This window comes from Anser cygnoides, chromosome 3 (genome assembly GCF_040182565.1).
Source record: "Anser cygnoides isolate HZ-2024a breed goose chromosome 3, Taihu_goose_T2T_genome, whole genome shotgun sequence".
Lineage (NCBI taxonomy): Eukaryota > Metazoa > Chordata > Aves > Anseriformes > Anatidae > Anser > Anser cygnoides.
The window spans coordinates 32,783,652-32,805,382 of record NC_089875.1 but is presented as its reverse complement, the minus strand read 5'-3'; the positions used below and the strand labels follow the sequence as shown (position 1 = coordinate 32,805,382).

Here is a 21,731-nt window from a genome sequence, read left to right as displayed (position 1 = left end):
CATAATTAGAAAAAATTCAATTCATATACTTAAGTTACAAGATGATCTAATCTATATAAGATGGTGATAACTGACATTTGTTTTTCTTCATAGCTGAAGGAATTGCCTTGTCTTTCTGTCTGATGGCAAATTTCATGTTCCATTTGCTTTTCCATTCACTAAACTTTTCCGTTCTCCAATAGGTGCCAGGCTTCAGCATACAATACATTTTCCTCTTTATTATTTCAAGTGAATTGTTATCAATAAAAAGAAAAATAGAATTAAAATGTGTCACAGATTTATTTGGAGAAAAAATAAATACACCAAGGCCGAAGCTTTCATTTTAATTAGACCTTGACAGTTAGAAATAATTAAAAAGAAAAAGTTTCACAGCTTCAGAGAATGTGAGATAATGTTTAGGGAAAAAAAAATCAATTCTCATCTAGCAAGTTTTCTCTCTTCAGGAATATAGTGAAATTTGTTTTTGTGTGAGATTGTTCTCATAGTAATTTTGTCTTGTAACACTTCTTGGTTATATTTCATTGGCAGTCAGACTGAGTTTCTGAGTCCTATCACTGTCCAGACTTTTAACTCACTGGTTTTCAACTTCATTGGCTTCTGTAATAGAATATTTGCTGATTCCTGATTTCTAGAGCTGTCTTTGCATAGAATTTTTAGATAGATTGCTTCAATTTGATGTCCAGTAAATCTTAAATGGAAAAAAAAATGTTGGTTTCCAATTTGCTATCCTCGATCACATGAGATATCCTTAACATTGTTAATAGCTGTCAGCGTGTATATTACATGCACTGGCCTAGTCCCTCCTTCTGTTTGTGTGTAAACATATGCAAACAGAAATGCTGAAGAGTAAGGAAATTCCTCCACCAGGCATAACTTTATTTTTACATTATCTCAAAATGCATTCAATACACTAACTACAAAAGCAAATAGACTATGTTTATCAAAACTGTTGTCGGTTGCCATTTAGCATACTCATTAGAAACAGCCCAGTAGAATATCAAAGTCTAGATTGTTTTTAACACATCATTCTTTACTTACAGTGCCTACTACTAATATACCACTGACAACGAATTATTGAACAAATTACAAGCTGTCAGCTAATATGAAAATAACTTACTGGGTTGTTACAATTTCAAATAAGTTTTAATATTTGAACTTTTGTTAAATGCCAGAACTTCCAATTGAAGAGAACAGTCAAGCTCTAGAGAGTTCTGTCTGGAAGTAATGATGGGGCTGACAACGGGAGGCTGTTTCAACAGGCAAAGATAGGATTGAGCAAAAGCCAGAATCCAGAGGTGTTTTGTTACCCATGTTGAGTTGAATCATTTTAGCTCAGCTCCTCATACTATAAAATGTTGTAGTGTCTGTTTCACAACATTGTCCTGGTTGAGACCAACCCTGGTGAAGGGATTGACCCAGTACTGCTTATTGAGGTGTAGCTTCATAACCCAGAATAAGTCAGTTCGATGGGTAAGAACTGTAATTAGCAAGGAACTTCATTTGCAAGGCCTCCAGCACTGTCACCATTAACTATGCATTGATATTGGGGCAGATCCAGGTTGCTTGTGTACATCAGTAAGAGTTGTTAGGCTTCCCCAGTACTTCTAGCACCAGAGAGAGGTTTTCCTTTTATATGCTATGGTTGAGTTCTCCTCACCTCTTGTACTCCTATTTTGGTGCCTCAGTCTGGTGTAATTTTATTATGAGCCATTTTGTCATTCCTGCTTTTACAAGATCAAGCTGCTAACTGCTTTCGAAAAGCATTTTATTTATTGCTGATTTTGTTATCCAAACATGTAGACAGAAGGAATAAAAAGACTGCATGGGTAGTTTAGGCAGATTTATGGCTTTGTTTTATAGCACAGGTGTTTGCGTACGCATTTACATTTTGGGGAGCTAGTGTTAGTATACTTTCTCTGAGGTTCCTCTATTCATTGTTCTGCATGATTTCAGAAAAGAAAGAGCACTTTTACACTTTCAGTGCTTTCTTTTCCCTGTGAATTTTGTAGCCGAGGCTCAACATTTCCAAAATTTGTGAGTCTTAAACTCTGATATTTCAGAGAACTGGAACGTACACCTGTTGTGAAACACACACAAAGAGAGCAGCAACTGTTTAAGACCATTGTTGGTTAGTGTTTGTCCAGGCACATGTGCCGCTCGCTGCCCTTGCAGCCACAACATTGCAGGCTGCTCCTGTTCCTGGGAGGAAGGAAAGTTGCACCAGCTTGCCTTCCTGCGTTCAGGCTCCCCTCCAGCCAACCCTGTGGCCCCTCTTTTTTCTGGCAGTGCTGCACGGGCAGGTGTACCGGTTTTGCACCCCTGAGGGGACGTGGCTGCTGAAGGAGAACTCGACCCTGCCCTGGAGGAACCTGTCAGAGTGCGAGGCCTCAGACCAGGTAAGAGTTTCTGCCGCTGGCTGCTGCTGTTGATTCGGACCAAACAGAAGAGGACAAAAGTATTCATTGATGCCCACACATTTTTGCCCTGTCAACAAAATCTCTTTTGACTCATTATGAGTGCCTCACTTCAATGGCCCTGATAATACAGGACACCAGGCATCTCCCCTTCAGCAAAGACAATGTGTGAGGTAGATGAGCCCAGGTTCAAATGTAGGTGTAACAACCAGGAGATGCAAACTGGATGGTCCTTGTCATGGTGCAGGGAAGCCTGGCCAAATGCTGTGCTCAGCCAAGTGAGGCTCGCTCCCCGCAGTGCTCCTGAGGAAGACAGAGGTCTTATCCACAACAGGGTAAACTCAAATTGGAGAAGTCATCCAGTGTTGTTCCATTGCCTTTCTTTCTGTCGGTGGAATGTTGCTAGGATAAAATTACTGTTTGTCTTCTCAGTCCTGTAAGCAGCTATTAAGATGAACTGAACTGAAGGATATTTGTTTTTCAGCTTTGGATAGGAGACAGTTCCTGCTTTTGTGTGGGTGGGTGGGTTGGGGGAGAGTGTTTTGTTTTGTGGCTTTTTTTTTTAACCTTAATTTGACATGGGCTATGGAATTAGGCTTGTCGGTTTATTTTCTTGCTCTAGTGCTTTATACTCTGCAGGGAGCTGAGACACCTGGCATCAAATAAATGAGAGCAAAGGGATTTCCAAGGGATTTTGGTCTGCCATTGGCGTCAGCTAGTGCCCTGCATGTGTTCCCATGACGTGATACCATCACAACTATAAGCCTCCAAGGGTGATCCTTTTCCTTGTATAAATTGGGTGTACACCCTCCATCCCAGCATGCTGGAGACTGTTACATACCTAGCCAAAACTGTTCAAGTATGTGAAATTCCCAAGTGCCATGTCCCAAGAGGGTGCGTGTCCTCTGGAGTACCTGGAACTCAATGTCTCATTCTTCAGGAGGAATAGATGGCTGCAAGCTAGGAGGAAATGGGAAGAGATAATTTCTAGTTATCCAAATACGTAAGATTTAACTTTTCCTTTAATTCACAGTCTTATTCCTTGTCCATAGCACATTCTGGTGTACCCAAGCAGAGAACATTATCATACTAGCTAGTATAAGCCTGATCATTTAACTTTTCCTTGTTTGCCATTATGCTTTCTTCCAGAGCTGTTTTGGGTCATACCGAGGAGAGAGATACCTAAGGATAACACTTGGTCATTTGGTACCTACCTCCAAATTTCTATGAGATGATCTGGATTTTGAAAACCTGCATGCATGGTTTCAGTTCCCAAAATGTGAATAGCTGTGTTTGCTTTTCAAGCTAACATATATAGAGCCCCCAGTTACCTACTTTACTATGCCTCTTGTGCACAAAGACAAGAGGTTGTTTTTATAAGTTTACTGCATATAATAACAGTAGCTAAAACAGCCCCAAGGGTTTATGAGTGAATCCTTATAAAATAACGTGATTTTCTTTAGGTATGAGATGTGGTTTTGATCTGTGTATGAGATGTTGTAAATTGTCAGGTCTCAGTAATTTGCCTGAGCTTCTTTTTGTTGAGCTTTGACACTGTAGAGATATTTCTTTTCTCTTCTTAAGACAGCTCTCATATCATTCCTTTTAAAACATTAACCTAGCAAATCCCTGAAGAACAGCTTGTATGTTCACGTTAAATCCTCCTAGCTGTGCAAAATGCATCTGAATATCTGTACTTATTCCTGAAGTACAAGGAAAATATTCCTTTGTACAGCACAAATCTTGGGAGTCAGCTGCCTATTCAGTAGCTTCAAGTAGGGAAGTAAAATGCTTGAATCTCTTCAGACAAAGATATGTGCTTAGAAATGGGCCAGAATAAGAGAACGTTAGTGTACCTCAGAGCCAAAGCAACAAATCCATGTTATATTTCAGATGTGCCTGTATCTTTTTGGACAGTTCTCTCCCTAAAGATTTTGGCCAGTGCTTTCAAGCAAGGGTTAAAATGGATGAATCTTCAACAGGAAATCCAAAGAGAGATGCAGCGTGAGACTGGGACTGTTGGGAGGGTGCAAGCATCCCTGCATCAGCTCATTTACTCCCAGGCAGTGCTGTAACATATAGTTCATGAGTCCATCCCCAGGAGGTGGTATAGTTGAGGCAGAAGAGGGATAATCTAGGGGCAGAGAGGAGTTTAGTTATATGAATGCAAGGCACACTTTGCCTCAGAGCCAGCAAATGGGACCTGGCTTGTTTTATTTCTAAATATAGCCAAAAGAACACCTCCATTACAGCAGTAAGGTGACTGGCTCAAAGTGTGCAAGTCTGAAAACATAAGCTTTGCCATTTTTACTGCAGAATTGAGTTGTGTCTGTTCTTCCTGCCATCTGTTTAACATCTGCTTGTCTGTTAATTCATGCTTCTCCAACTTTATTATCAAATAATACCACATGATCTATTTTCTAGCCTGGCTGCGAAGTCCAACTGTTTGACTGAACACCTGGGAGCAGCTGGGGAATTCAGATTAAATTTTTATTTCTTTAGAACATAGGAAAAATGGAAGACTCATTTGATGAATGCATTTAGACTTGAAAGTAGGAGAATGACTTCTGAGTGTCATTAAGAAAAGTTAGAAAGCAACTAGGAGGAAAGAACTGAAGCCCATGAGCTCTGTCTCCCGCCTAATCCCTCTCACCCTTTTTTTTTTTTTTTTTTGTATACTTTTCTCCTTTACTTTTCTCCTTTATATGCTCTCAGGATGCACCAGAAGAACAGCTCCTGAATTTGTCCATCATATACACCATTGGATATGCTCTTTCCTTCTCTGCCCTTGTAATTGCAACTGCCATTCTTCTTGGATTCAGGTAACTGGCGAAGCTCTGAAGAGAGTGGAGAAGGGTGTTATGTTTTCCTATATGATAGTGTCAGACTGACAGAAACATTTGAGTTTTCCCTTCTTCCATCACCTTATTTCTCTATCTTATGTTGTCTCTGTGTGCTTTCCTACCATCATTTCTTCTCAAAATGAAAGAAAAATTCCTAAGCTTTTGTAGCATTACTAGTATGTCTGTGAATATGCTTTTTCCAGTTGGATTTTTTTTAATATATATATTTTTGATTCCAATTAAATTACCACTGGAAGAGATGGAAAAAGAGAGATTCCAGCATTCCCTCATGTTGTCACCTTGGACATGGGGCACTAGTATGGGATGTGAGAGGTCATTCAGGACAGAGGTTTTCATCTTGCTTTACATGGAAATACCCAGAACATAAATCTCAGTCTCATCCATTTCGCAACACCCACGTGTAGGGTGTATTTCAGTACAGAAATGAATTTTTTACACAATCTCTCTTTTTGGAGAACTTTCAGAAATTATTTCTTTTGCAGTACAGAAGGGAAACTAATCATGAAATTTGAAAAGTTTCTGTGAAATATATTGCTGTCACCTGGTCAGTTTGGCATGCTGGATTCATCCTGGTATACACCAACGAATTGCACAATTAAGAGGTTGCTGGTTGCACAGCCTTCCCAACTTGGATACGTACTGATGCTACATTGTGTAGATTTGGTTAAAAAACAAAGGAAAAAAACTCTGGGCTCCAGCAGAGCAATCTCTCTTTTTCCTTCTCTTAATGCAATAGGTATCTCGTTGATTTCAGCCAGACGTTCCTATGGTGTGGGGATGCTGAGCACAGGAGACTGATATTTAGAAAACACAAAGATGTGAACTTAATCTGGTGTGGAAGGGAAACCTATTCGTCATGCAGTCCTGCTCCTTGCTGCTGTGTGCATCCAGGTCCCATCATCCCTCTTACAGGCTGGATGAAGCTGCCTCTGAAAAAATATATTTCCCCATCTTTCAGTTACTCTTTCTTGAAATCAGGTCTGGAACTTCTGTGCCCTGATCCTTAAGAAACTTTCTTCCCTGACTAAATAATTCTCATTGCCAGTTAATGATCATTTTCCCTGGAGGCAGCACTCTGTTAGCAAGGCAGTCCCTCTCCTTTCCTCCCTCCTAAGTGTATGTACCCTTCATGTATTTGAAAACATCAGTCGTACCTTCAGCATCTAATTTCCGAAACTAAAATAACCCAAGTTTTATGTTACTGTGCAACACCTTCTAGCATTGTATTATCCCTCCTTCTTCCAGTGGAGAAGCGTAAGGCTATCTCCAAAGATTTAAAATGACTGCAGGAATGTAGAGACATGCTCACCCTCTGAGTGCTCTGTGATGATAATTATGATTTGTACATGTAGTAGCTGTGCAACTTTGGGACTCATCAGACTGAACAGCATATGGTCTTGAATTCTCCAAATGTCTCCCAGGATAAGAGCTTTCTCCCTTTTTCACCCATCAATGACACTTTTTGAATAATCTTAGTAGCCCAAATGTAAAGGTCACAGAGCGCAACCATGTATGTACTGAAGGAAGGTTGTGCATGTTTTTGGCAGGAAACAAAGAGCAACTCAGTTGCAGATGACTGGTAGGAGAAAGGGAATTTAGATGCTCTGATTTTTTGTGGAGAGATCCTTTAGCATTTTTTCCTTTAACTGAGAAATAAGGACTGGAAGAAATGTGCACAAGTGTGCATTTCTGATTTTGAAAATTAGTTTTCAGAGATGTTAAGGGGGCTGAGAGCTTTATTACAACTATGCAATCAAACCATTTTGTATTTTCCTGTCTAAATCATCAACCTGGAAACAAATTCTTCCTGGATCTCACAAAATACTTAAGAATTTACCCCTACATGGACCACAGTTACTAGATTCTCATTGGAACTTCTGCTTGTGGCCCCAGTAGTTGTGCAGCCTCACCAAATAAGGATAAAAATTTAATTCAGTGGCACCAAAATACTGATATTATCCACTTCTGCAATAGAAGGAGTTAATGAGTTCTTAGACTGCAAAATAACCTTTATATTTGCTTTTAATAATGATTCAAGAGAGGAAGCAATATATCTTGTGTCCAATTTTGCATCTTCTGAAAGAAATGAAAGAAAAATCTGTAATTTCAGTGAAGCTAAATTAGGCCCATAACTTAATGACAGAAACAATTTGAATAACCTGCATTGCCTGCAGCAGAAATAGTCAGTAACTACTTGCAAACTATTTTCTTCAATTGGCTAATTTACATAAATTTGTCAATCGGATTTAAATGCGTGGCAATTCTGAGGGGCAGCAGCAAATAAGTTTTGAATTAAAGGAAATTAAATATTTATCATAGGTAGGTTTTGAAATAGGCTGTGACCTAAAAGTGATGCAAGAAATTGTATTTAAACTATACATATATATATAAATTCTTCTTTGTCTTCAGTTTAAAACTGATAGCTTTGAGACCAAGTAAATAGACATGGACTGTCTTACCCAAATTTATAGAGCAATAAAATCAAACATTTAAAGCAGAAGTTCACTGAAACTTCTTCTAGAACAATTTTTTTTTTTGGTTGGTTGGTTTGTTATCTGAATTCTTTTAGCATCAAAAAAAGAATTATATCCAGTGTAGCTTCCTTTGAAGCAAAGTGTGTACCCTTGCAATGCTGGAAGAAAAAAGTTTGTGGGTGAGGTTGGTAAAACACTGGCAGCACTCTGCAGCTGGGTGCCATTTACATGACTGCGGTTTCCTTTGCTATCCCTTGATGTGCTCTTTTCAACGAGTAGCAATTTTGTTGTCTTTGCAGCTGGCTGATGAAATTCAAGAGGATTTTTTTCTGTTTTGTTTTCAATTCTGAATGCAGAGGTGAAAATTGTGTTCCTTTTAGTTCTACAGAAGATACTTCCAGTTCCCCTGGGAGGCAATTTGAATACAGGTTTTTCTCTTGTCACATTGGTAATATACAGGTGGATGGTATTTTGTTTTGTTTTGTTTTGTTTCATTTTGGGAAGGGATGCTTAAACACAGCCAGAAGCTCTACTGGACATTTCCTGAGCTTTGCCAAGGTAAACCCATGCAGTGGCATCAGGGGCAATTCAAAGAGGTTAGATACAGCATTATGTGAAGTTTGATATATTTTTTTAGTCCTTTCAGATATTTCTTCTAAAAATGACTTTATTTTTACACTTTTTAAACCTTTTAAATAGTTTTTCCTAATGTGGTGATCTTTACCCTTCCCTCAGACACTCACCCTTAGGGCTTGAAGTTTTGAATGTCTTTTCCTTGATAGTGATTTCTTCCCAAAGACAGTTTGAAACGCCCATGGCCATTCTCAAGTTATGGGATTTCCTCAGGTACCTCACGATTTTCAACAGGGCCCATTGTTCCCTTCCTCAGTCCTACCCATCATATTGCAGTTTTTACACCACTTGTAGATCATGACCGATTCTTCCTTTTTTACAGACATCTGCATTGCACAAGGAATTACATTCACCTGAACCTCTTCACCTCCTTTATCCTCCGTGCTATATCCGTCTTCATTAAAGACTCAGTGGTGAAGTGGATGTACAGCACAGCCACACAAGAGCACCAGTGGGAAGGACTTATCTCCTTCCAGGTAGGGGCAGACACTGTGGTGGTTCTGAGGATATTGGAGTCATCACGGTGGTGTGTCTGCATCACAGCAGGTAATTTCAATTTGTACACTGAGGCTTGTCCAAAATGCTGTTTTCTTCAGTCCACAGAGTTTCTCTGAATCTTGTATCACAACGTATGTGGTTGTGTGAGCTGGGGCTAGTTACAGAGTAGTTGATGCCTTGACATGTTTGCCTGTGATAGGTTTTCCCCTTCTAGATGGAACAAACATGAAAAGATGGATTTTTGGCATATATACAAATGACCATTTCTTCTTCCCAAGATGCAGGTTCTGTTCTTCAATAGTGACAAGATACTCATTTTCCTAAGCCAACACCTTTTGTGATATAATGACCAAATGTCCCTCTGGTATAATGACCAAATTAGTTGGTCATTCTTGGAGATCTTTATAATCTTTTAATGATGGAAAAAGGGAAGCATCTGATTTAAATGCAAATTTAATTTTAGAAAACCTTTGGAGGAACAGACTAATTAAATACTTCTAATCAAATGAAGAGGATATGCAACTCTTTTGTGAATATGATGAAAGCATGCCTTTCCCTCTTCAGATCTAGAATACAAAATGTAATTGAATCTTTAAAGAAACGGATTTCCATTATATGTATAGCTCTTGTGATTCTAGAACATGGATACAGTGGTTGCTGCTGAAATACAGGATTGGGGTCATAAAAAGTATGTGTTCTAATACATGCTTAGTACCGATCCACCCATCCTTTTCTGACGCTCTGCCTAAGGCTTAAGTGCCAATACCATGAGTGAATCTCTTATGATGGTTGATTTCTTTGCATCTACAACGTATAGACTGGCAGAAAATAACACTGTAATACACATATTAAATGCAGGGTTTGGCAGTCATTTCCTCCTTTCAAAAAAAAAAAAAAAAGCTATGTGCTTTCATACATGGTTTATCCAATAGTGGTTTCATCAGATCTGATGGATATGTTAATTAGGTAATCAAGTTTCATCCTTATCTAAAGCCTGGCTGCCCACTTCTCTGTAATTTACCAACCAGGAGAGATTTTGCACTTAAATGTGATGCACTGGACAATATTGTGCTTCTATCAAATATTTTTTTACTTTGGAAGATAGTCAACATTATGGAATCCACTCTTTGCTCTTAAATAGAGAAATTCTCAACTGCAGGAAAGAATATTTGGGGAAGTGAAAAGTTTCACTGATTGCAGTTGATATGGACACTACCTTTCGTTTGTGATTCTTTTCATCTTTCTGTGCTGCTTTTCAAATTATAATCCAATGCTTATTGAGGGAAAATGCAGGGTTTTTTTGTTTGTTTGTTTGTTTTTTAAGGAGCAGTGTTGTCTATATGCTCTGTATACCATGTAGTGCTGGCCTCTGTCCTTTCAGTACTCAAATGTGATGAATTTAGCAGCTGTTGTTTTGAGGAAGAAGTAAGAGTAGGACAGATTAAACATCTTTTGGGTTAGTCTGCTTTTTCTTGTAGCCCCTGTTGCATTCATTTGGGCTGTGCTTTCTTCCATCACAGGAATCCCTCATCTGCCGCTTGGTCTTTGTGATGATGCAGTATTGTGTGGCTGCAAACTACTACTGGTTGCTGGTGGAAGGCATGTACCTGTACACGCTGCTGGTACTTTCAGTGTTTTCTGAGCAAAGAATTTTTCGTCTTTATCTCTGCATTGGTTGGGGTAAGTTGATCTTTGCTTATGTCCACCAGTGGCTGTGTGTATCAGCAGACGGTATGACGGGAAAAAATACTGTGCGTCTTCTGTAGCAGTGCCCAGTTCAAGTCCCACACTCCATTCCCTTTTTATTCCGGATCCTTGATCTTGCTTAGGCTGGGCCAGCACAGCTCATGGATGCTTGCAGTGCAGAGGCTGTGGGTTCATAATGCTGGGGCTGTGCTGTACCACAGAAATTCCCCAACCCAGTGACAAGCTCGTGATACTTTTCCAGCAAGATATCAGCTTCCCAATACACGAGGTGTGTGAGTGATGTCAGGTGAGCAAAGGCTGTTCTGAAGCACCCTGCTTCATCTCCTGGCAGTTTCTCATTACATTCAATGACATGTTGGCTACTTGTGGTGCAAAATTATGGTGATATTGTATATCTTGTCAGGAGCAAAGGTAGAGGTGTGCTGGCACCATGAGCAGAGGGATGCAATAGGGCTGACAAACAAGAGGCTGCTAGTAGGGAGTATTCAGGTTGCTTTTGTGGGAAAAGCAGGCCAAATAACAAATGTCAAGTGAAAGAGTCATCAGGGTGCCTGCACCATGCGACACGTGTGTGCCTGAGATTAAGGACTGTGATGGTGTAAAGTCAGTTCCTTGAGCCAGAGTTGCCTTCTGTAGAAATTTTAAAGTTTTGGTTCTTTCACTCTCTGGTTAGTATGTAATTGTATTAGCGTTCAAGACTGATCTTATTTTTGAAATTATCTCCAAAAGTTTTTATTACTTTCACTTTATTCCCCTTTTCCTGCCTCCCCCCACTCTGGCTGAAAGTAAATCCAGGTAAATACTGCAAGTGCTTTCATAGATACTAGTTTAAGCATCTAAATTGTTTTGACTGTCGTGTTTGTATGGGTTTGCCAACTGTGAATATTAGTAAATTAATCCACTGGTAAAATACATATAAAAGGCTTACTGTGAATTGCTCGACCAATTATACTGAACAGAGATATATGAAGAGTAAGGGCTTTCTGACATACTGATGGGAATAACTAAATTCAAGTAATAGCAATTTCCTGCTGGAGAGTGTTAGTTAAAAAAATTCCTTTTCTTTCATTGTTGTTTTATATAGGGCATACAGCAAAAGCATTTTATATAATCAAAGAATCATAGAATGGTTTGGGTTGGAAGGGACCTTAAAGACTGTCTAATTTCACACCCCCTGCCATGGGCAGGGACACTTCCCACCAGACCAGGTTGCCCAAAGCCCCATCCTACCTGGCCTTGAACAGTTTCAGGGATGGGGCATCCACAGCTTCTCTGGGCAACATGTGCCAGTGCCTCACCACCCTCATAGTGAAGAATTTATTCTTTAATCTAAATGTATCCTTTTTCAGTTTAAAACCTCTCGCCCTTGTCTTATCACTACACTTCCTGATAAAGAGTCCCTCTCCAGGTTTCTTATTGGCTCACTTTATTGAGTTAGCTATGTTTTAATCACTCTACCCTTGATATTTTTTATTATTATTTTTAAAGAGGGGGGAGATATCCTGAAGCTTTGAAGTCATGAGAGGAAATAGAAAAAAAGAAATGGAAAAAAAAATCAGAGCAAAATTTTATCCAGCCAAATCCTGAGGGTACTGTGTTGTTTTATAAGCAAAGGATAGGATGGTTTTGATCTGAATCATTTCTAATTACAGTTTGTCTCTTGCAAAAGCAGAAGGAAGAAACAGAAGATGCTATTTTGGTTTTGTTCTTCCTTTACAGTGGAAGTTTTGCTACTGTATGCAAAATTTCTGGATGAATTTGTGGAAATTAGTGGCAGTGTCAGAAATTGACACTGGTTATATGGGCTTCATCCAGACTTCCTAGAAAAGCTTTGCCAGTGCCATTCAATCCTCTTCTGTGTAGTTTCTTGCTATTCCAGCAATGGCTACATGTGCAAACCTTGCCACTAATTCTCTGTCTTCAAATGCAGAAACATCTGCTATTGCAGTCCTGTGAAGCCCTCAGTGCTCCCAGATCAGTTATAACAGGTAACAGTTCAGTCTTTAACAACTTCTGGGAACAGATGAAGATTTTTTTTTTCTGTTTTCTCGCTTCTTCACTGGTGTTTCCAGTTTTTGGTTGTTCAGGTCCCTCACCAGGTCCCTTTCTGCTGTGAATTCTTAGGTATTTTTTTGAGCAGTATGATAGCCTCAGCATAATGATTTGCTTCAAAAAGACACTAGGTTCCTGTTTGGGTTGAGAGCATCCTGCTCTTTGAAGTAGTTCATCAACTGTAAAAATAAAGCTGGATCAAAACATATCTATTTGATTGTGTCAGAGCTGATTTGATACCCTGACCCTTTATTCTGTTAATGAAGTGTCTTCAGGATGATTTTTTTAAAATTTGTTCATTACTCATCTTTTGATGAATGTTTATGTGTTAAATTTTTATATCTGTATTGTTCACTAACTTAGTGGGTGTTACTCATATAATGTTATTTCTTCTAATTGAACTTACAGACATGAGCACTCGCAGACAACATGGTGTTGTTTCTGCTGTCTGAGTAACTTCTGTAATCCCGTGTGATAACATATGGTTGCACTTGTACTTCTCTCAAAAGTACATATGAATAAACTGTGTATTCTCTCCAAGGTTTTTGTCGATCTGAGTGTTTGCACATACTCTTGGCCACGATATTAGCCCTGTCGTACTACTTTTGAGGAACAGCAGATCTCAGAACAAACAAGAAGCTAGAACAAATTAATTCCCCGTGCAACCCCAAGCAAAACTGCAATACATGGACCAGCTTTCAAGCATGCAAAAATGTCCCAATACATATTTTTCTTCAAGCTTTTCAGTTGTCATATTAGATAGTGTTATATTTTGTCATTTACAGTGGAATAAAGTCCACGTAGCTGCGTAACTAAAAAAAAGTACTTCCTCCATTTCATGTCTAACAATTCAAAATATGGGAAGGCTTTTCAAATAGAAATATGTAAAAGATATTATGCTTAGTCTGTGTTTTCCTAGGAAATGTAAACAGACAGTGAAGGGTGTTACAAAAATTAATAAATATTTCCCACATATATTTTTGCTATATGATCGTGTTTTTAACATTCCAGGTCAGTTCTTAATGTTATTAGATGGTACTCCATTTATTACCAGTTCAAGTGAGTAATTATCTTTGCTATTAGAAGTTTTTTATATCTGTTTATCTCATGTTATTGTACTTTGCAAAAGCTAGAAACGTTATACGGTCTTGATAGACCAAAGGAAACTAACACAGTGTTACAAACTGGGAGTCGTTTATTTTGACATCATATATATATTGGTAGGATTCTATAAACATTCCTGATTGCTTGTGAGGTAACTGTATTCCTGTAATGGCCACTTCATTGTCAAGATTTCATGCGATAGTAGGCTTTGAGGTAGCCATGTTGTGTTTTTCCTAATTCATTTAATGTGGAAAATGACTTGCTTGACTTCTTTTCCCTTGTAAAGAAGACTTTCGTACATTTGTTTTGACCCTGAGTCCCACACATCTTACTGCAAAAACAATGGCTTATGGCATTTTCACAGCTGAGGGAAGAGGGAAGAAAACAGAAGCAGTAACAGCATTAACAAACAAAATTCTGTAAAGTGTCTTAATAAGCTAATGGCAGAGCAGGTAGATGAGTCTGGAGGTCAGCACAACAGTAGCTAAACAGGATGTTGATTCAGATAGTCATTATCACTTGCGGGGAAAAGTAATCTGTTGCTATGCATTGCTGGTACCCAGTGCTTCCTTCCTCTAGCACAAGAGAACCCCACGGATCTCACCTTCTATAGAGAACAAAATTGTAGAAGAAAGGAGAAAAGAAAACAAAACTAAGGAGGTCAAGATGATTACTCTTTTCTGTTTTGTTTGTTTCTTGGGATGTTCAGACTGCTTTTAATCAGGATGTCCAGAACACCAACTCATTGTGCTTCTTGCCTGAGCCCAAGTGAAGAGTCACTGAGTTAGACATTGACTTCCAGCAGCTGTGTCAGTGCTGTGTGAAGTGGTCTCTGGAGAAGAGCAGTAATGCCATAATGCCACTGTGTGCATCTTTCAGCAGCTACTGAAAACAGGACCTCTTCACATTTAGAGCCAGGGAGGAGGGAAGAATGGGGAAACAACGTCAACCTCCCACAGTGACTGTGCACGACATCCAAGCTGGAAGAATGACAGGAGGAGACAATTTTCAGCACTAAAGACTAAGAAGAAAATGTTAATAAAAAGCTAAACATCCTCCAAACTTCTATGGTAATTTTACACCCAGCTGCACTTGCAGCAGGGAAACTGCCATAAAAAATAAATAACTCCCCTCCTTCCAACTCTTGGTAATCCAGACTTGCTCTGAGGAAGAATATGCTGAAGGAATGAAGCTATTAAAGGCAGGAAGCCTGGCTAGGGTGTCAAAATCTATATCCCGATTGCAAGGAAGATCTGACTAGAGCAGAGCCTGTAAGAAATCCTTGTTCTGAAGCCCAGTATGAACTCAATGTAGTGACAGGATGCATGCATTATACTAGCCATTTCTTACCCATTTTCAATGAAAAATGTTTCAGACAAGGATGTGAAAATGGGCTTTGTGTCCAAACTGAGCTTGGTAGGAAATGAATCAATCAGGAGTTTCTCATAATTCTCTTTGCGCTTGGTCTTCTGCATTAAACTCTTTCATGATTTTCCTTTTTTTAGGAAGAAAAATATTTCATCGTTTCTTCTCACATCTTCCATATTGAGACTGTTTGTACATCTGGTCGTGTTTATTTATCCCTAACTTCACGTCACTGATCACATATTTCTTGCATTCACACATTAAACAGTTGGTAAAGTCAGACTGTCCTGGATGGGTTCTGAGAGAAAGAAAGGGGTATGGAGTTCTGACAGCAGTAGCGCCCTTCTGGTTTGTGTGCCTGGTTGTCTCAGAAGCTGAACTTCTCACCAAGTGGAAGCCAGTGATGTCAGGTTACATAGAACAGAATCATAGAATCACTTAGAATGGAAAAGAACTCCAAGATCATCGTGTCCAACTGTTGACCTAGCACTGCCAAGTCTACCACTAAACCATGTCCCTAAGCACCACATCTACACATCTTTTGAATACCTCCGGGGATGGTGACTCAACCTCTTCCCTGGGCAGCCTGTTCCAATGCATCACAACCCTTTCAATGAAGAAATTGTTCCTAATATCCAACCTAAACCTGCCCTGGTGCAACTTGGGGCAATTTCCTCTTGTCCTATCACTTGTTGCTTGGGAGAAGAAATAGGAAACAACTGAAATTTGGGCTTATAAACAAACTCATCAATTGTAAAATGCCGTATGCAGAATATTTCCTTATTTAATGGTCTCAGCAGGAGGGAAGTGCTCTGGTCCTACAGAGACAAATTTCCATCAAGAAGAATCTCTAATCAGCGTGTGAAGACGAGGGAAGTCTCTCTTGCTCCTCACACAGTTCTCTCCCCTGAAATTGTTTTTGCATAAAATGTGGTACAATGCAAAGCTAGCGATAGTATATGTCTGCAAGAATGAAAACTTGCTTGCATATTGAGGTGGGGGAAGAAGGAAAGATGGCATGGAACATACCTGGTGACACCTTTCATGGTAACTGCTACTTCATGGACTTCATGACTGCCTGAGTTTTTCTGTTCTATTACCAAAATATCTCAGACCCATTAAAAGAAGAGACAGATTTCTACATGTTTTTACCAGGACGTGGTTGCTTCCATTTGCAGCCCCACTAGTGATTCTCCTCTCTGCTTATTAGGGACAGTGAACACTGTGAAAATGTGAACCAAATGGTGGATTCCTGAGCAGAATTTCTCACAGCTTTCTTCTCTTACCTACCTCATCCTAATATTGTTCCGTCTAAAACTGCTGAGATTTTTGGCATGGATAATGACTATTTTTCCTTTTTTTTTTTTTTTTTACAGTTGTACAGACACTGCAGGTGTAGAATATTCTAAGCTAGATAGCTAGATTGAAAATAGATCCTGCTGCTTATTTATGCAGTAGGGTGTTACGATGTTGACTTGGCAGATCCATTACTTTCTCATCATCTATAATATATATAATTATTGCAGCCTATTATTCAGAAGCTCCATCCCTGTCATATGAAGTTGAACTTTATTAGCTGAACTCTCAGCATGCATATTTCATAATATTTCATAATACACTCGATAGGTTTCATAATCACAATGTGGTGTTCAAAGACTTTTGGTCAGTTATCCTGTAAACATTAATATGGCAGAGTTTATTTTGAGAAGATTTTTGCAGTCTCTGGCATCTTCAACACTGCTTCAGTACAGACAGAAGTAGGTGTTAACATTTCCAGAATTCAGAGACCTTTTTGTAGCCAGTTAATCTGGAAAAAGACCAGTCTTAGGGTTTTTTGTATGAGGACAAGCAAAGTCAGAAAGAGTTCAGCTTGTGTCTTAATTAAGCACATCCTATAAGTGAGTGCACTTTCTTGTCAGATACCTGATATTCTTTGAATAGCAGCAGGAGAAAGAGGCATAAGACTGAAATTGAATTGTGCCAAAAGGGCTGCATATTGGGAGTCTAGGACTGGAATACAGTGTTGATTCTGTTAATAAATAATTTGTCTGTAGATTTTATTCAAGGAGCTGTATAGAATTTGCTTGTTCTGCCTGCTCAAGCCAGCCAAATTTCCCCTGAGTGAAGTAACTATAATGACATTTACATTTGTGCCTGTTAACTGAGGTTAATTAGGTGTCAAGATTATAAAGCAATTTATGGAGAACCTCATCTTGCAAGTGATCCTTGCAAGCCACAATTACTGCAGAGATGCTGCAAACTTGCTCTTTTGCTGTTTAAATATCTATAGATTCGAGGTGGATTAGGGAAGTCTGTTGTGGCATTCTCCTGTTTAGATCTTGATTAGGGCTTTGGAAAACTGGATGCAATCCCATCTGCTGAGATTGTCCCCCAGATATTTTTCAGAGCCACCCTTTTCTTAGGACGGGACTTTGTGAATTTGGTAAATGTCAGATGGTATTATCCATGTGGTATTTGCACTGATGTTCAAAGCTCACAACTATGCGTTGCACTGTTCAGTCTTGGTGTCTCACGTGAAAAGTATGTTGCTGGAATGGACTATAATGTGACTGGCAGTGTTGCAACAGAAAGGGACCACAGGTCTGTGTCACAACTGGGAGGGACAGACAATGTTGTACAGGTCACCATACTACCTATTATTTTGTATATTTGTATAGCAGGATGCTGATGTGGTTCAGTAATACCAGCCTCTAGGTAGACTCTTTTAAAACATAATAATAACAGATTCTCAGTTAATGCAAATGTCAAGTAAAGCAATTAAATCTGGAGATATTTCTTCTGTATTAAGAAGATGGAGATATCCACAAATAAGTATCATTATCACTCAGTATATCTATTCCCTCCACTGACACACAGCCTTTGTGCTCTCGGTGTTTGTGCGTTATCCTGCAAATTTCATATTAAAGTGTCTTAATTCTCAGCAAAGTCGAGAAAGGAATAATTCAAACTATAATTAGTTTCTATGAATCAAAGGCTCATTTGTGTTTGGAAGCGATTTGCAATGAGCCTGTTCTTAATCTCTTACACCAGTATCAAAGCAGCACTGAGTTCTTAGTAATTTTGCTCCCAAAATATTGTGCATGCTCAGTATCAGGTACGTCTGTGGAATGTGATTCAACCGCCTGCCCAATAATCTCTACTCAATTTATTATCTTTGCTATTATTCTAATTTTTGGTTTTCTGTGATTTTTTATTGCTGCTCTTTATTCTTTCTCTCTTTTTTTTTTTTTCTTTTATGGATTGAGCAGAATAACAGGTCCTTTGTAGCTATAGTATTTAGCTGTTCTACTAGTATAGAAGTAATACAGTACAACAAAAGAGTAGGTTTTTACTGATAATGTATGCCCACTACAGATATTGCTTGAAGATTTTCAGTTTGCAAGAGATCACTGATTTTTCTGTAGCTACTTTTGTCAGGAACTGTGTATCTGCTCTGTTCAATGCTCAGTGCTGCACACTGATGTTCTTATGATCTATTACCAATTGGTTCTAAAGAATGTATTAAGAAAGTACATTAAATATTGCTCTTCCCATATAATATACATACAGCATCTGATACAGTCCGATGAGGTACACAGAGGAATTGTAGACCACGTCAATCCATCCTTAGGCAGAAATTCTTCATCCTTCTTCTTGAGTCTCAACCTGCTCTCATTCCTTGCATTATTTTTTTGGCACTCCCTGTACTGAGTGTTGGTTGGTAGATGCACCTTAAAATTACTTTTCAAGACCTAGGAATTTAATAAGTGGAATAAATTTGTTTGAGAGTCTTCGACGTAAAGCAAATAATCACCGCCTGCTTATTTGGCTTTTCTCTCTTCCCCTTACACCCCAGATAAACCGTGAGCATCTGTAGCACATACTCTGTCAGGTAAGCATAGGACCAAGGCCCTTCTCAAGACCAGGTGCATTTGCTTTGTGGCAACCCCTCAAGTCCTTGCCAGCACCACAGCCTAAACTTGGGACTTCTCTCTGAGGGAGACCTGAGCACACTTGCTATGTGTGGTGTGCCCATGCTTTCATTTGTCATCAGGGTATGTGGAATTGAGTCTGCTCCAACCCTGATGCCAATAGACAGCCTGTGCTTGGTGCTGCCTTAATGCAACATATAGCAGACCTGCAAAGAGAAATGTGGATGCAAAAGGTTTGGTTCAGAGAGCTCTGCATTCCTGCTATCTAGCTTGAATACAGAGGCTGAAAGAGACTCCAGAAATTTAGTTCTCTTGCTCCCTCCATGAAAATGTTCTCTTGGTCCCTACAGAAAAGCTGTTATATGCCAAGTATGAGGGTGATGGTCTGTTGTCGTTTATTGTTTGTGCTCACTAAGTGGAGGCCCAGGCAAAACAAGCTACATGTATTAATTACTTGCAGGTTAGATTCCTCCTCCCACCATTCAAACCACCTACACTGGACAGGAGCTGCAACCTTGCTACCGGAGGATTACGTTGCTCATCATTATGTGTGGGGTTTTGTCCTCTTCTATTTTCCCTGTCCCCTAATTTCAGTGCCAACCTTGTCTCCTCTCTTCCCAGGTGTGCCAATGCTGTTTGTTGTCCTCTGGGGAACTGTCAAGTACCTTTATGAAGATGAGGGGTTGGTTTAGTTCTGATTTTCTAGCTATCTCATTTGTGCTGCGTGTGTGCACTGACAGGTCATTGTTTGCTTTCTGTTCAGTGTGGTTTGCTTTGGCAATGTGCTGAAACCTCATAAAATTGCTTCTGTTTTGTCTGAAGGTCTTGCATGACATTTGAGGAAAGAGCTTATATTTCTTTCTGATCAAAATTTTCTGCATGTCTGAATGAATCTATTCTTTTGCAGGTCAAGGAAAGGTATGTTTTGTTTTTCTGTAGTTACAGTATCAGCAGTAGAAGTCATCATACCCAACCAAGACCTCTCCTGACATTGTGCCTTTGGCAGTAGCCTTTACAGATATGCTTCAGAGGAAGGCAAAAACTTCCCACAGGATTCTTCCTGTGATTTGTAGTGGTTAGCTTATGCCTCGCAGCAGAGATGTGATTGCCTGTTCTTGTTTAAGCTTCCATTATTTAGGTCTTCATAAAATAAAAACACAGTCTTTCTGAAGTCAAGTATAGCACAAACAAAACTGCTGCAAAACACAAAATACATTTTGTCCACTTTTACTATTGTAGCTGTTCTGAAAAAAATTGCCTTTGATACGGTTTATGTACCAAATAGCATTGTACTTTAGTATTTATTTTTGTTTAAAAAAAAATAAAACCTGGAGGAAGGAAAGTGACTTCCTTTTTAAACTTTATGCTGTTTTCTTTTTATTCTAAATGAACTATTTATCAGGTCTTCCTCTTACTTAATTTCCAAACAGCCCAGCCAGCATTTTTGTAGAGATTGTGGGTTTTTTCTTCAAACACAATCCTTGCTGGAGAGATGCTGCAGTGTGAAAATTCAGTGTAGTCAGAGCCATCCCCAGAGTGTTTTCTGGTGCTCATGAGTATTAAGAACTGTCTTTTTTTTCAGTGTCTTTTGTAATACTGAAATAATTCAGTCAAGTTGCCTCTTCTGGCTGAAGTAATGCTGGGATTTTCTGACTTTCCTTTTCAAGGTTGACTTGGTAATATTCTGTAAGAATATCGTGGTCACAGTGATGTATTGCTAGTTTTGTTGAAATTATCAAAATAGGTGCAGAGAGCATGTAGCATCTGAACAGGCAGTAGTCCATGGACATATCTTGCCATTGATGTAGAAAATGTATTCAAAGTACTCATGCTGAGCCTCCTACATTATGCGATGCTCAAAGCTGACTTATGTTTTCTATTATGGAAAACTGTCATTCACTGCCTTTAGCGGACCTTAAAAGGGACAATTTCGCACCTTATTGAATTTTCTAAATCTTGTATAAATATTTGTAAAATACAACAATAAATAAACACATGCAGTAGTCTCTCTCAAAGGCAAGATTTCTGCGCCTTGGGCAGACATTTGTTGGAGCAGCTAGGGATATCTTTCATGCTGTTTGCCACAGCACTGTCACCATGGATGTGCAGCAGGCTGTAAATTTCATTTGTGACTCAACTACTTCCCTGGTTATGAGGAATAACTGGAAGTAGATGTGGTCAGGGCTGGGAGTTTGAGGCAGTCCTGCAAATGTAGCCGTTTGCACGAAGGACTGAATCCTGCAAGACCTATTTGCAGACTGGCTCCTTCTTTCTTTATATGTGCTTCTGTGAACTCCTTTATAAATCAGTTGCTGTTATAAAAAGTGAGCTATTGAAAAACACTTTGTCTAGATTACAAATCAAATTAAAAGCAAGCTGTGCTTGCTTAATTATTAGACTGTGCCTAAAGAGCTGATACTTACACATCTTTATTTCTGCCTGCAATTAATTATGGGAGGAAGACAGCCAGCCTACAGATTTATTTATTTATTTTAATGGAGCTATTCAGCTGTGCCTCTTTAAGGTAAAAATTCAGTGTTTTCATTTTTAGAAAAAGACTACCAGGTTGGTAAACAAAGCCAGAAACTTACCAGTAGCATCTGTTTCACTGGACCAATTCCCCATTCACAGTTCTGATAATATATAGTTGTCAAGCATCTTCTAAGTTGTGCTGAACAAACTGCAAGG

At 39.1% G+C, this 21,731-nt stretch overlaps 1 protein-coding gene across 1 annotated transcript in view; it reads left to right on the top strand.

Moving 5' to 3' along the window:
* Positions 1 to 21,731, top strand: part of GLP1R (glucagon like peptide 1 receptor) — an 89,976-nt gene that overhangs the window by 53,275 nt on the left and 14,970 nt on the right. Inside the window, exons 4-8 of the mRNA XM_048080074.2 lie at positions 2,287 to 2,396; positions 5,130 to 5,236; positions 8,708 to 8,861; positions 10,404 to 10,563; positions 19,665 to 19,725. Of these exons, the coding sequence (XP_047936031.2) occupies positions 2,287 to 2,396; positions 5,130 to 5,236; positions 8,708 to 8,861; positions 10,404 to 10,563; positions 19,665 to 19,725 (592 nt within the window). The remainder of the gene's footprint in view (positions 1 to 2,286; positions 2,397 to 5,129; positions 5,237 to 8,707; positions 8,862 to 10,403; positions 10,564 to 19,664; positions 19,726 to 21,731) is intronic.